Source organism: Grus americana, chromosome 4, assembly GCF_028858705.1.
Source record: "Grus americana isolate bGruAme1 chromosome 4, bGruAme1.mat, whole genome shotgun sequence".
NCBI lineage: Eukaryota > Metazoa > Chordata > Aves > Gruiformes > Gruidae > Grus > Grus americana.
The window spans coordinates 28319738-28336242 of NC_072855.1; the positions used below are offsets into that span (position 1 = coordinate 28319738).

The 16505-nt window shown below is 40.3% G+C and overlaps 1 protein-coding gene across 1 annotated transcript in view; it reads right to left on the reverse strand.

The window, feature by feature from the left end:
- Positions 1–309: 309 nt before the first annotated feature.
- The window catches only part of GABRA4 (gamma-aminobutyric acid type A receptor subunit alpha4), a 44787-nt gene continuing 28591 nt past the window's right edge, over positions 310–16505 (reverse strand). The window contains exon 9 of the mRNA XM_054825204.1: positions 310–9041. Within this exon, the coding sequence (XP_054681179.1) occupies positions 8508–9041 (534 nt within the window). The 3' untranslated portion in view covers positions 310–8507. The remainder of the gene's footprint in view (positions 9042–16505) is intronic.

Genomic DNA, 16505 nt, shown 5'->3' on the forward strand with positions numbered 1-16505 from the left:
ATGGTAGGGGTATAACAACTACACCTACCCACTCCCCCCGCCCCCCCCCCCAAAAAAAAAAAAAAAAAAAAGAAAGAAGCAGAGATGGGGTTCTGCTTCTGGGGAAGCCCACAAACTGCCGGCAGGAGCCTGTGGGTACTTCGCAGGCAGCAGCTCTAAGCATGCTCAGTTTCATTACTATACACGTACCTGTCGCTCCCACCACTCGACGTATCAGAAGATTTAGCAGACATGCAAGAAGACAAGACTGCAACACACCTTGGTTGTGCTTTGGGATGTGCAGTGCTGTTACAGTGAGTATCAGCAGTGCCGTTACAGTGAGTATCAGCAGTGCCGAGCTGAAGGACGAGTGTTCTTCAGCTTCAGTCTGCCCTATTTTGTACTCCAAGAAAGCATTTTCCATCCCACTCCCAGTGCTCCGAGGACCCCGATTCCCCACGGTACAGCTTGGATGCACAGCAAGCTGGATGCATCCCAGCTGGCAGCCGCTGCTAGCTCACATCTTTCCAGTCTTCCAGTCACAGAATCAGAAACCTTAGGACAGATTAACTGTGCTGAGCCTTGGGCAGGATTTGCAGTTGGTGCTGAATTCCACATTGTGCTCAGCCGGTGCCCAAGCTGAAAGGAGTTTAGGGGGCATCTTCGTAAGTGGCTTAATCCAGTGTAAGATCTGCACTGTCTCTGGGAGAGGCAGTCTCACTCTCCTTCCTCCCCTCTACTTCCCACCACAGATTCCTACCTTCTCCCCCATCAGCAACCTAACAGCTCTCATGCAGCCATATGGTGGGTTACAAATGCATCTTTGCCTTTCACGGGATCCTCGCAGTGCAAGTGCCGAGGTTGTGGATGTACATTTTCAGACACGTCTACTTTAACTGCAGCTGCAGCCCACAACCTGTAGTACTGACCGGATTGTCAGAAATGTTCAGCACTAAAAGCTCCCAATGAATTCAGGTACCAGCAATGAAGTCTTCAGATTTAGTACAAAGGCATGATACTTCCAAAAACTGGCTGTAACTGTAATGAAAGCTTTTTTCTTAAACACACCCCTCCCTTCTGTAACTGAATTAAATCAGAGGCAGCAATCTTTGTATTCAGTCTCTTAAACATAAAGCAAGTTAAATGCTAAAAGTTCCAAAGTGTTTCATTACTCAAAATTAAATATATGGACTCCCAGAAAGAGTTTTTTTTAAAAAAAAAAATTACTGTTTACATTTTTTTGTTGAGAAATGCTCTAGAAAGGAGGGAAACAGTAATAATAAAAATCTTTTTCCCTTACCATTCTGTCTCCTAATTCTTCCTGGCTGATGATGAAAATACCCTTTTTTAATGAAAACAACTTCAATGGAACACAAATGTTTCTAAGAGGACATTAGCAACTTATTTTCTTTATTACTTTCTCATTATACTTATAATGAAGAAATAATTATTTCTAGGCTGTTTCCTGCCAGATGCTGTTCTAGTACCTCTAATAGGACATATCTTAAAATAACTGCTTGGTAGCAAGAAACTAAATTTTTCATCCTTACTCATGTTTTCACTTCTCTTCCTTTTCTCTCTCTTCAAATAACTTTATTGATTTAGGCTCTTTCATAAATTCTGACCTGCTTATGTTTTTATTTTTTCGTCTCCATTATTTGTCATTGAAGTAATTCACAAAATCACCTTTGTGGAGGAAAAATGACTGAGGTTCAAGAAAGCCCGAGAGACCCTCTGTTACCATGCCAGTGGAGGCAGGATGCGAATCCTCATGCTGTGGTTTCACGTCAGCTTCAACCCAGCTCAAACCCCCAAACTGTAAGTGAGCTCCATTCCTCCTCTTACAGCAAACATGCCCCGAGTCCTGCCCTGCCCAATATGCTTCATGAGCTCTTCCAATATGGGTTAAACACTCAAGGCCAGGATTTTGCACAACTGGATTCGTTTCCACCATGAATGTGCTGCTGGCACTGATCTGAAAAGACATGCATCTATAACACAAAATTGTATTTTCATGTAATTCTACAAGAACTCTGGTTATCTAAAATTCCTCAAATCTCCACCACTGGTTTGGTGCCAAAGAATGTTGCCACAAATTAATAAAAACCGAACTGCATGTACATACAGGGGAAAAAAAACTTTTTAAAGTATGTTATTATTCATTTCATGATGTGGTAAATTCTAGAAGAATGGCAGATTTTCAAGCTTGTGACTGTAAAGCAGACTATGAAATTACCTTTAGTAATAAGGTTCAACTATCTCATACTTTGAAAGCACTTTAAAGAAATACTTGTACGTCTTCTTGACTTCAAGTCCTCCATCCCTGAGCATTTTTACTTACCATGGAGATGAGCCACCAGCACAAGATGATGAGGGAAGACAAAGCAGTACTCGATTAAATTTTGTAATGCATCGAGCTCAGAAGTCCAGCTGAGTGCTTCATACTGCCACCTGCTTCTTGTACCAACCTCCAGCTAAGTTTTTTCCAAGGATAAAAACATATTCACAGATAATGCTTATTTCTTTAAATGCTTCTTTATGCCATCAGATCACCTGTGGAGTGCTACATCAGTCACAGCAACATGGATACAACATTCACAAAAACACACAGCAAATGTTGAAAGAGATCACCAACAGCAAGACCACCGGCAAGAAACCACCTTGATCTCTGTGCTAGTTGAGGATTAATTCAGTAATACTGTATTTTTCCTCAGGATCTTTTTCTTGAAAATAAAGACATGAAGATAATTAAAACAACCTACCTCACACGGTGCTTTCCAGCCAGAAAATGGAACAAAGTCTTGTTCAAAACAAGACTGCTTGCAAGTATGTCTTGAGTCTGCCTCCCTTACAATTCAGGGGATTCATATTATTTGAATGGATACATATAAATATGCATCCTGGCTGTGATCACATTACTATTTTTAAATGCTAAAACTATGCTATTATTTAAAAAGAGCATTCAATAACTGATGGGAATTTGGATGGTTTTCTAAAAAGGGAATCTCCAAGGCTTTTTATTTTTGCTGTTGTTATTTTTATTTTAAAGAAGTCATCACGCTCTCAGTTTCTCTTGCACAAGAAAATGAAAATAGAATTATGACCACAAAACAGTGAACCGCAGTGGACAGTAACTGGTTAGCTTTGAAGTCCTTTCTAGAGGAATAACATGAAAAGCGTAAGGAAGTTCTAAAAGATATTTGTACATGCATTAAGGTACAGGCAGGAAGGCAATGCTAGTCAATTCTGAAATAAATACCTACTGCATTGTCTAAATTCATGTGAAAACAAAGTATGTTTTGCAAATTCTACCAATTTTACAATAATTGTGTTTTTCATTCCCTCCAGTTAAGAACACAGCACATAACATCAGCGGAGAGAGATCTTTTCAGAGTGCTCTGTACTTCACACTACTCTCACTTGCTTGGGATGTGGCAAAAACTTACTTTCAGAGTCTGATTTACTCAGAACATGCTGAAACTGCTCACCACACTCATATTCTCCAAAAAAGCTACATCTTGACTTTGAGGAGAGACGTACAAATGAAGACTGTACAAATTAGTGCACATCAGACTCTTTCAAAATGGTGCATTTTTCCTTCCAGTAGACATCCTGTTTAAAGTGCACTGAAGTCAATGAAAAACCATGTATTGATTTCAGTGAATACCAGTACAGGTCCTTATAAGTAACCTACCTTGGAATCACACAGTAAAATACATATGAGGTTTTGAAGAAATAAAAAATATTTGGGAGAAAAAGATGCTATTGTCACTTCATGGGTTTCTTTTTTCCTGGATTTTTTCCTAGTTCTTTGGGGCTTTGAGGGGGGAGTGGGTGGTATTAATACTGACCTCCTTAAGGCTATTTAACCTTTGGATTTTCACTGAGGGAGAAATTTTATTTAGAGAGTTTTGCTCCTCCAACTCTATGCTGTAATACTTCTAAAATTTTGATCATCCTTGGCCTTATGTATCTCATCATTAAACATTATATTTCACCTAGCTTCTCAACACTACGGTTGCCATTTTGCTAATCCATTACTCAATGTAAGGATTAAATAAATCCAAGGGTAAATTTTTGTCAGCTGTCTGTATTGCAATTCCCAACAGTGGAAACAGAAACCACGTTCCAGCTTCTCACACCGAGAAAGGTTCTCCTAGGAAATCTCCTGCAGCATCTATGGGAAAATGTCCAATTTGTGGACATTTTGTGTCTCTTACACAACTTGTGTTGTCATTTCCGCCATTCTGGCCTTCCCTCCACTTCCAATAGGACAAGGGAGATGGGAATGTTGGGCTTTGGATAAACTGGGTAAATATACACTGCACACTCTGATGTGCTCACATTGCACACAGACACGGTGCTACACAGTGTAAGGTACAATGTGGCCAAAGGACATACAGGAGGCATGCAAGAAAGTGGAAGGAGACAGAACTCCGTGTATATTAAAAAGTTGAGTTCATTCACTTTTCTGTAGAAATACTGGTTAAATCCTATTAAATACAGTCACTTAGTTTCCCCCAATTTTTTGCAAGGTCCATCCTGAATTATGAAAATGACGAGATGTCGAAGGCTACGCTTGAACTCTCTGTAATCAATAACTTTTAGCTCCCATTAACAGAAAAGCTCTAGTCACATTCTTTATTAAATTATTTACCTCTTTTATTCAATTATCACATGGCCTACTTGCCTGATCACAGGGTAATGTAGAGTGGATGACTAAACAGTCTACAAAATCTGCCTTTTTTTTTTTTCCCCTTTAAAAGACACATGGGAGAAGAAACGTGCCACCAACATCCACTTGATGGAGATGAGTCCATTTTATAGGAGGAAAAATAGACTCCAGTTCTGCTGGCGAGCTCTTAAGAGCTCAGGTCACCATGGTGGGACAGGGTCTAGTTTTGCCACCTTGGTGGGCTTCATTATTTTCACTATTACAGTCAAACCTGTTAATAGCAGGCTGATAGAAATTTGACCTTGCTCACAGCTGACTATAAAATACACTTCAATGCCCGTGAAGGCAATCTTCCTGAACTGAGTTTTTAAGTGGTTTTCTTAAATGCCTGTGTCACTGTTTGGGGCTGCATCACTGCAATGTGTGGGAGTTCTGCTGTTGGTAACAATGTCTCCGAGGAAACAGCAGTCAGTGGAGATCTCTCTCTGCTTCCTGGTAAGGTTTTTTGGCTTTCTATCCAGTTTCCTTTCCTGTTGATAGAATGATCTATCTGAAGTGTTTGGTTGGTTTTAAATCACTATGGTACTGACAAAAAAAAAAAAAAAAGATTGTCTGACAAAGCTAATAGAGAAAAAAAAAACAAAAAAACAAAAACAAAAACCAAAAACCAGCTCCTGTAGAGTTCATCTCACTCAAAACCATCCCTAGCAAGCCATTTGGTCACTGTACTGACACCTGCAACATTCTCCCTTAGGATTTGAGTTACCAGTACTGAACATTTGGGCCATTATATTTAGCATATTCCTGCTTTTGTTTGTGCTTCTGAATTACACAGTATTCAGAACCTGCCAGTATTACTGAGTATATTGCAGGCTCTTTACTGTTTCTGATCACTCTACAAGGAGATTAAATGTAAAGAAGAATCACTGTTAACAATAAATTCCTATTTACATTGTCCATAGGTACTTTGGAAAGCTAGTTATGGTAATTGTTTCATATGCTGTAATACAAAATCATAGCACAGTACAATAAATCAGTCCTATACTCATAATAAGTTTTTTTTTTTTATATCTCATTTTGAACGTGTAGGCATGCAAGTGTCAGAAGGTACTTCAGAAACAAACTGACAGCTTAAAAATAGATTTTTTTTTTTTCCCCTGTGGTATCATTAAAAATTTCTTCCAAAATGGAAGCAAATAAATAAATATTTGGAATCTATGAATTTTTGCAATCCTTTTTCCCTCCTTACAAGTCTTTGAAATGAAACAGGAACTACAAATGAATCCAAGTAGCACATTTAGATCGATCTTGGTCAAATAGCCTGAACTAGCATTGATCCTACTGAACAATGCCCTGAAAAAGCAGATTATACAGTCAGTATATAGGGATGGGTGGCAGGAAGAGACAGCTGTTTCTAGTGAATCGTTTAAAGCTCTGTCTGAGAAAAAACATCCTTGGTTCTCATCAGAGAGGAAAGCAAAGAATAATTTCAGTAACTTCTGGCACAAACACTAGGTTCTCAACACACAGAAGGCCATTGTTCCTCATACCACAAATATTTTATCATTTGCGTAATTATGATCAATAATTGCCAAAGAATTAGCTTTGTTTCCTCTGGCTTAACAAAATAAACAAACAATCTCTTGTAGACTATCTTCTACTCTGACAATCTGCAATAACGTGACCAAATTATGGAAGAAACAGCTACAGCTCCTAGAGATACATCTAAAGATGCAAACTACTGCAGTTGGAAATTTTGTATGGATGCTCCATTTCCAGTTCTGTGCCATAGCGCATGTAATGGTTTTCCAACGAGTGTTGTAAGCTCAGGCTCCTTCTAGATGTAAGAGGCAAAAAGAGAAGGACCATACCTGGCCTCTCAAGAGCATCACTTAAGTAAAAAAAGAGCAAGGTTACTGTTGATATCACTACATCATAATAAAGTCATGTACAACATTCCCACATCCTGTGCATTCTATCATCAACAGTCCAATGCTATACGTGAAATAGCAGCCTGGGACCCATATTACACGTTGTAGTATACATCTCTTGCAGTCTCCCAGGTCCTGCAAGGTCTGACTCTCAGCCGTGAACCGGCTACAAGACTTGGATAGAGAGAAAGAGGCACAGAGATACAGTCATAGTTTCACCTTCTGGGGTCTTTTTACTCTGATTCTCATCCCAAAGGAGTCTAGGTCACTCATGCATGTCCTCAATTAGCCCAGCTGCTCATGGTCTCCATCAGCCACTTGATCATTACTTGGGCACAGACCACTCAACACTCACCTGATCTGCCCCCCAGCATAAAACTTTGACCACGGGCTATCAATCTGCTGTGCCAATCAACTGAAGCTAAGGATTAGTCCACTGAAAGAAGATTCGACTACTTCCAGACCCTTCAAAGGCACAGCCAGATCACAGCTGAGAATTTGGCCTTTGATTTTCACTTGTCACCTGCACAGAAACGCTAACCATTTGCCTAGCCAGATGGATCTGTGCAAACACTTTCAGATTTATTGCCAGCATATCTTCCACCCATTCTGGTGAAAAGAACATTTCTGATCAAGCTTTCTATCAGGTTTAAACTCTTCAATTCTTTAACAAAGTTGCCCGCTTGCATATTGCAATTTGAACCCCTAAGAAAAGCACCTATCTATGCCATAGTGTAAGAGAAACAAACGGACCATAAATAAACCTCGTGTCTCCCCCAGGCTCCACCTAGAAACTTTCTTTTCTTATTTATGTCACAGCATTCCTTCACAAAAGGGTGTCTCTCATTCACTCAAAGATGTGCCATAGCCACACTCATCAAAGCACAGGAAAATTTGTTTTGCTTAGTTTTGAAGCCACTTTTAAAACTGTGTTGAAAATTTAACTTGACTCAAACATTATATAAAAGGGGGAAAGGGAGGAAGTATGCATTCAAAGGAAATCAGAGGAGCGTGACTGAAAAATATGGGGGGAAAAAAAAGAAGAAAAAAAATCAAAAGCATCCAAAGGAAAGAACAAAGAATTCAAACAAAAAGTTGAACATTGTGGGCCTGGTCCTCCTATACCGCAATGGATGTAATTTAGGAATAAATCCACTCAAGCTGGTCAGCAAGGTCAAAGAAGAATCGCACACTTAAGATCACCTTACCAAACAGAAAACTCCAATTTTGAGAATTGCATCAGATTTCAGATTTTACAAGGTTCACTCATTCTTATTTTGAAGTGAGAATTTCCCAGGTTGCAACGCAAAATAATACTTAGTAAAAATACACGGAGCTCTACAACTCCTTTGCATAACTTTTCTGGAGTTGCACTCTCCCAGGCTGGCCTCTCTTTTCTTTTTCCACTGTTCATTTCCCACCCACCTCCCCCCCTTCTGCCAATTTTGATCTAGCAGGGAAAGTCCTTTCCTAGCAAGCACTGCCAAAATATCGAGGACATGGGCCTTGCACTCAGAGAATGCAATGCTGTGTCCAGACAGCAGTGCTGGGTGCCTCAGGCATTTATAATAATCAACATGCATATTCCTAGCAGTCAAGATGTGTTCCACTGCACAGCTGTGCACCTCTGCGTTTGATTTGTTTCGGGTGCACGTTCCTCCCAAAGGCAAGTTCCATGTAGCCAGAGTAGTCTGTCTGAACAGAGTGATGGTTCACTGCTAGCTGAAGGGAGGAAGACAAATCTGTTACCCATTACTCTGGTGGGAGTCAACTAATTATCCCCAATAACTCCAGCCTTTACAACGGGAAAGTAGCACACAGCTTTTATAAATAAGAATTATTGACCTTTTTAAATAGTTTCAAAAGAAGAAACTCTGCATCAACTGTGAGTATAATTTAGGAACTACTACATAGCAGCAAAACTACATTAGACTTTCCGATTTTTCCATGGTATCCTTGGATAGATACACCACCCAGTAGACCATGTTAAATGCTCCAAAGGTAACAGGAAATAAAATGCGTGCATATTTGTCTATCTTACTCGTGCCAGAGTGGGAGGCAGGGGGAGCAGGTGGTGTGACAGCAGATGGCTTTGCAGATGCTCCTAATGTATTAGGTGTGGTGGTCTGAATCTGCTCCAGTCTAGATCCAAGCAAGTGCTGAATGGAAGGGGATCCAGCTGTGGCATGCTGGGATACAAATCCAGTTAAAATTGGGGTAGAAGGAGGAGCTGGAGGGGTGGCTCTTGCAGAAGATAATGTCTCTGATGCATTGATGCGTGTGAAAGGGTTGGGACTTGATGCAGGAAGGGAGTGGGGTGTAATGTCAGAAGACCCCTGAGCTACAGAGGGAGGCTGGATGGAGCTGTGCCTTGTGTCAATTCGACTCCCACCATCAGCTTCGGACTGTACTGTGGCGTTCGTTCTTTTCCTCACATTTGAATTGGCATCTGTACTCTGCAAAGTTTACAAAAAGAGTTACTAGTCATTCTTAAAATAAACACTTAAACAAAAGCAATGGAAATTTGATAATCAAGCACTATCAGAGTAATACTCACAAACATGAACAGTAGCTTGATCCTGAAGCACAGATACCGCATACTCACGACAATAGATTTAACAGTATTTAAAGTGATAAACAAGAGTTCTTTTTACCTGTGGCTGGAATACCAGGGTGAACACATCTGATGCATCACACTCCATGTGATGTGGTACCTATATAAACTTAATAGCATGAGGCTAACAATTCTTGGGTTAGAGTTGGGGTTTTTTTCCAGGCTCATGCTCAAAACAAAATTCTCTGATGTTTACCTATTTCTCCAATGATATGAAAACATTCTAGACACAAGTTACCAGCCATGATGGTTTACTTCTGCTTTATACCTCCAGAAAAGTAACTACAATATATTAGCAACTCTAGTCTGTCTTCCAGAGTAGACGCTATTAAAATGCAAGTATTTACCAAACCAAGTTACCACACGGCGGCTCTTTCAGAAACAAAGGCAGAGCTTTTCCACATCAACCACAGGCAATAAATTCTCCAGCTGCAATTGAACCAGTGAATAAATCAGTCTTTCACCAACTACTCTTTTCCATTAATTAACTAAGAAAAGTAGTGTATTCTCCATCACTTGATGTCTTCAGGCAAGTCTGGATGTCTTTCTGAAAGATATACTTAAGCCAAATAGTACTTATTAGGCTGGATGAGAAACTGAAATACAGATAAGGAAGTACGGATGGTAAATGCAGCAGAGTTTAATATTTTACTGACTTCTGGGAGTGGGACTCAGGCTCTCCCTTTCTTCTCTGCATTTAAGAGGAAGCCTAACATCTCCTGAACCTCCTTTTGGAAGGGCACCTGAAGAACAGACCTTCGAACCTCTAGCCCTGCACCTAAAATATAATATAAAGCATGTTATATCTTAGATATAATACATGAATATATCTTGTGCAAAGACTCGCTGCTTTCCAAAAGACTAAGGTTTAATGGCAGATAGAGTACATACACTCAACAGCAGCAATACTGGTCTAAATACAGGCAGGACCAATCACTTGTTATATATCAAAAACCCACATGTTTTGCACCTCTGTAGTGATAACCATTCCCAAGCATTGCCCTGCACCACACCTACTGTGCCTTTGGCTCCCCTTCCCCTCATCCCTACCAGAGAACCCTGCCAAAGCTCACAGCACAAGGAAAGGGAGAGAACGTGAGCAGCAATCTCTCTTCCCTCCTTCATCCAACAGCAATTCTCTCCAGCTAAGTGCCAGAGCAGTAACGGAGAACAACTCACGTATTCTTCAAGGTACTAGTACCTTGAGTAGTGAGAAGAGCGACAACTATGTCTGTCTGCTACATCAGTTGTGCTTAGCTGTTTTGCACAAGGAAACATAGAAATGGGAGCTGAAAAAAAATCTGAAAAAGTAATTAGAAAAAAAAAAAAATCAAGAGCCACTGGACATCTCCAGTACTCTGACCATGGCCAGAATGCTGGTCCCAAATCCTGTTAATTGCAGTATAAATCAGTCACTAGCAGCACTGCTGGCCTGAATTTATCTGAAGCTGTCACAGCTATATGCCAGTTCACGGCTGATGTATTTGCCAGCTCATGGTTGATATATCAAAGAATCCCTCTTAGGTTTCACAGTTTTCCTTCCTGCATAGAAGAATGTCAATCCTTTTTATTTATTTTTCTGCATCTGCAATCCAAAGAAGCAGAGGACTGGAATAAACACCAGAGGAAACTGGTATTTCCTGAAAGAAACACTAATTGTACTGTTTGAAAGAGAAGCCTGAGTCATTCTTTGGGAAGTGCAGAAGTACACACAGGTGTGCAATTTGGATACTTCCACACCAGGGTTGTCAATGACCCAAGAAGAGTAAAGCTGCTTTCAAGACTGCTAAATTGAAATGATAAAGTACAGTCAGGACAGGAGTGCATTTACTAAAGACTTGGTAATACCTGATGGAGGCTTGCAAAGCTAAGCAGATGCAAGTCATTGATGTTCACTGTTCAAAACAACAGCTCTGTGCTATGGAGAAGCTGGAGAGGAGGTGAGCTTTACCTTCTGCATGCAGATCCTTGGACAACCTGGCTTTGCTCAAGTAAGATTTTCCCATCATAAAGCTCTCAAGCAGTGCCTGGAGGGCAAAAGCCCACAGGCTGTGACAGGGGTTGCAAAGTAGATCTGCACTGGAACTAAGGCATGTCTCGCTTCCCTCCTGCTCTCTGCCTACATTAGACCAGCAGCTTAGAGGCGGTGCTGCTGGAGAACAGAAGTATCACATCTTCGATCACTCCAACCGCAACCATAAAGGAATGGCCCCAAGCGCAGAACAGAGAATTAAGTGTAATTCACAGAGGCATCATTTAACGCTCCTGCTTACTTGTATTGTCATCTGTTTTCAAACAGCCACTTCAGTATTATTCCCTTCTGTGCATCATCAACCACAGACACTAATAAGACAAACAGGTAACAGCCAGGCTCCTTCTCACATTCCAGTCATCTCCATTTCTTTTGTGGGAACTTGTTTCCATTGATACGTTTGCATAATACCACTTCCCCCCACTTCAGCCATCATCTAAGTGACCAAATAAGACCTGTTGCTACTTAATCCACTATTGTCCCATTACAGTGTTTATTCTAGAACAAAATTATCTATACTATTTCAAATGGTCAAAGCATGTAAGTGTTGAAAGGTCTACTGGGCATTCTCTTTCTTGCTGCTGATACACAAAACTTCCAATATTTCAGGAACCTTAAGTTTAGAAAGAAACCCAGTTTCCTCGTATTATCACGATGTACACACAAAGCCTAAATAGATAACATTGTAAGATATCACAACATAGCACCAGCACATTGCCCCTCACCTCATATATCCTTTTCTTGCACTTGCCTTACTCAAGGCTATATCATGACAATAGCTCGTTCTCCTCCTTCAAAGCACTCAGGTGTCTCTTCTTTTTGATTTCTCCACTTGAAGAGTTTCTAGCAAAAATTCTTGTTATCGCTTGTCTACATATGACCCCTATATATTCCTCAATTCAGTATTATAAAGATAACTCATTTCTTCCTACATTAGTCTATTCCTCCTCTGTACCGATGCTATCTTACAACTCTACATCATCTGAAGGTTAGTGCCAAGGTCACTAATAAAAATATTAAAGAAGGCTGATTCCATGGCCAAGCCTTAACGAACCAAAGTCTGTTGACATCAGCAGAAGTCAGGTTAATCACTACATTGCAAAACATAGTACAATGCGACATTCAGTTTGTACTAAGCAAAACATTCCACAGATATTTCAGCTATGGTGCATACCCCTAGTAAAAGGATATTGCAATAATGACAATCTGACCAACAAAATTATATACATATGTAAAGCACTTGCTGCCTCCCAAAATTATTTTACTTAGTCTTTTTAAAAACAACAGCAAGAAACACAAACCTACTGCCTATCAGTAGCTTTTAGTTTGGAAGTACAGAAACAAGAAATAAAACATGAAAATCAAATGGAAGCCAAAGTAAAATCCAACCCAAGAAATTATTATCCAAGTAAAGATTCCTTTCTGAGGGCAAGTCGGGAATCTACTGAATTGTCCTGAGCCAACAGAGAGCTGCTGTGCTAGTCCAGATGGGGCTCCACAGGAAATACTGAGTCCACATTTTTTAACATTCTCACTCTAGATTGAGAAAGGATCTGATTTTCTGGAGGCACTTCAGTGAGATTTTTGGGAGACATTTAAAATGGTGTAGGTCAGGAACACTGGAAGCTACCATAAAACACAGTGTATTACAGCATGCAATGCCAGACTTAATACATTTGATAAAGATTGCCCTTCTATAAACATAACAACTTGCTGTTTACATAAACAATGCCTCACCCTTCCTTTGAAATAGCCTATCATTCTGACTTGGTCTAACCAACTCCACACTTCACAACCACTACCAAAACAGAAGTTGCAAGTACTTTGCTTTGCTGTATCTTCCTTCAAGAGGAAACCTTCTTGCTATTGATCCTGTCGGGAAAATTCAGCCTCTGAACCTTAACTGGCAGAAACACTATGGATGAGAGTTTCCAAATCCTGGGCGATCTGAGAGCACAAGTCCTCTCCATGCATAGACTAAGTTCTCAAGAGCTCTGATAATAATCTAAGAATATGTATTTTGTTATAATTGTAGGACATCTTCATTGGATACAGCTCTGTAGTTGGCTAGGTTACATTAATGCCGAGAATCTACAGCACCGGTCTCCTATTTGATTTTTAAGAGCCAGGATTGGCAACAGTGAAAGTTAAGTTTCAGCCTCCATGGCACTTCAAACATTTATCACCAAGACTTTGATTTAGGGACACTAAAAGGTACAACATGCCAGAGGTAGACAGGTGACTACACTAACAAAGCCAAAGAATTGAGCAAACATAGGGAAATGCAGACTCCAGTCTGATTAATAATCACTCCTTCTTCCTATCCAAATTAATATTTTATTAGTCCATGCAACCAAAAAAACCAAAAAAAAAAACAAACAAAAAAACCACCTCAGTAGAAGACATTTAGAAAGCTCCAGTCCTATGCATAAACATATTTTACTGGAAGGCAGGAGGCCATAGGGTAGGACAGCAGGTTCAAATTCTGTCCAACAAATTCTGTCATACAGCACACAGTATGCAAAAAGCTTTTGAAATATTTACTGTATTAAAAAGCATAGAGATCTTGCTTCAATTTTAAGCATCACATGCTATTTTGCATGGGTTTTTTATCTTTAAAAGAACTGAAGTGGGGAAAAATACATTCAGTACAAATTCTACCTATGTAAGAAGTCCTGATCTAAGATGCCCTTTTGCTAGTCCCAGAGCAGAAAGTCCATTTTATTTGGCATAAAGATAGGATATGGAAACCAACCTCCTTGCAGGCGTGTGTAAAACATGGTAATTAATGCTGTCTCCTTCCCTTGACAAGTGGATTCACATGCAATTGACCATGAATAATGCAATGAACGATGCTGTTAGCACACTTCACAATAAATCTATACCATTTATTGTTAAATACTGTGGCAAATTTGCGGAGCAAGTTTGATGGTCAGCTTCTATGACAGAATGTATAGGGGGAAAAAAAACCCCTACAACAAATCTATTGCCAAAAATCAATTCGCAGCTCACTTGCTTTTCCATTTAAGCTAAACTTTGATGGATACTGCTGTTTACTACTGCACTAAACTGATGCACAAATATGAGTCAGTCCAAACTCTTCAATATTTAACAAGGTTTGCACACTATAAACAGCTGCTCACTTAATGTGGACATTCTGAAACTTTCTCTAAGCCTACATAAGCCTTGACTTGAGCCAAAAAAATAAAGTACTGGATTGTTTTGTATGTATTACCAGTTTTTGACAAGCAAGCCAATTTTGCACTTCAATGAAGTCAAGATTGCAAATTTAGCATGAACTGAAGTAGCGTGCAGCAGCTGAGCTGAGATTCACGGGAATGGGATCATCAGCACAGCAATATACAATACTGAACTGACAAACTTAGCCATCTTGTTACAGAACAAAGGGAGCTGGTAACAACCACAGTGCGTATTCCCTGTGACGAGCCCAACCTAGAATCTGTAAAACAAACAAGAACATTATTTAAAAGCCACATGCCAAGTCCTGGGGAGAATGCAGCAATGATAAAAGTGATTACCAGGGCATGAGGCAACTTTATCCTTAGGACTGTATTTAAGTACGTAAGCGCTGAGAACACTGTGAGAAATTCTTGTGTTGTAGAGCACTGTACAGTTAGCTCCTTCATACAACTCAAGAGCATCTTCCTACAGCCTGTTAGTGCTCTACACAGCAGTTTTCAATCAGTCTCTGCAATTTTAAATTGCTTCATCGTTGTTATGATGGATATTGGAATGTGAATCCAAATTAAGCAATTCCTACTGCCTGAGCTAACAGAGAACCAGTAGTTCTCAGCTCCGAAAATCCCCTTCATAGGCCCTCTGGCAACTAGAAAGCAGAGTGATCATCAACGGCTGATAAACAGGTACACATTAAAACTGGGGCCATGTATTTGCAATATAATTCAGAGGTATTCTTCTAACCCACATCAGCACTCTTTGGAAAATAGCTCAGCAGTCCTGGGGTTGGATATATAGACACTTCAGAAGACCTGTGTCAGCCTCACCCTACGGCAGACCTTCACAGCAACATCATGCAAGGTCTCAGGGCTGCTTTTGCACTGTCTGTTTACTTACACAGAGAGTTCACTGCTGCAGGTCAATACATTTTCTAGATCCTTAGCAGATCTTTGACACAGGATATCGCTAAAGCGGTATGTCTCTCTGGGACAGAGGGATTACAGTATTTAAAGCAGTAGTTTCTATTTTCTCAGGGATAAATTCGCAGCAGAATTTCCAAGTCACAACACCACCATCTGGTACCAGTCCTAGCGGAGAGAGCTAACGCTTCGACATCCAGCAAGCAGCTGTCAGAGCTGGAGAGAAATGCCCTGGGTAGGATCACAGCCTGAATTACATGCCTTTGCAGAAGCAGCCATCCAACTGTACCCAGCACTTTCAGCTCTGAGCTCTTTCCTGGAGCTAGAAACCCAAGTCACACTGTAAAAAGACACTCAGAAAAAGACTCTATCCTCCTCTACGGTAACCCGGCGACCACGATGGGAATGTAGGTTTGGTGATAGAAGACCTCTTCTCAAATCTGCCCTGACTGTCGCAGGGGTATCACCGCAGGCTTCCCACATCTCAAACGCTTCCCCACCGGGCTACTGGATATTCTAGGACAAGTTGTCCTCATTCCTTGTTAGAGATGTTGCATTCTGCGCACTTCGATCTCACCCTCCCGTGGCAGTGCGTGCACAGACAAGCTGGCTCCAAAATCAATTCCTCTCTTTCTCCCTGGCCCCATATAAATGATTTAACATAATAAGAGCAGCTTCAATAGGAAGTTAACATCCCACAGACTACCTAGCAGTCTGGTTACTAACACAATTCTGCAAGACAGAAGGGACAGGACTCAAGCCTGCTCAGACTCCCAGGTGAGGTTCGTGTGAGGCTGTATCTAACGGGCATGCTGGCCATTTGGATGAAACGGAGTAGGTATTTTTCCACCTAAGATGCATAGCAAACACTTTGGAAGCAGCAAGTCAGTTCTGTACATGCCTACCTGGGGAAATACAGTAATTAAGCCTTTTAGGTGCCTAATCACCATTTTGGATATTTAATCTCAGTTACAAAAAAAAAAAAAAAAACCAAACCAAAACAACAAACCTACCACAAATACCAACCAACCAAAGGAAAAAAAAAAACCAAACAACAAAAAACCAACAACCAATCTGAAAAGGGTACTGCAATCAAAGCAGTGTTAAAATCACACATAAGAATTTTAATTGTTTATTAGAATAATCAAGCATATAA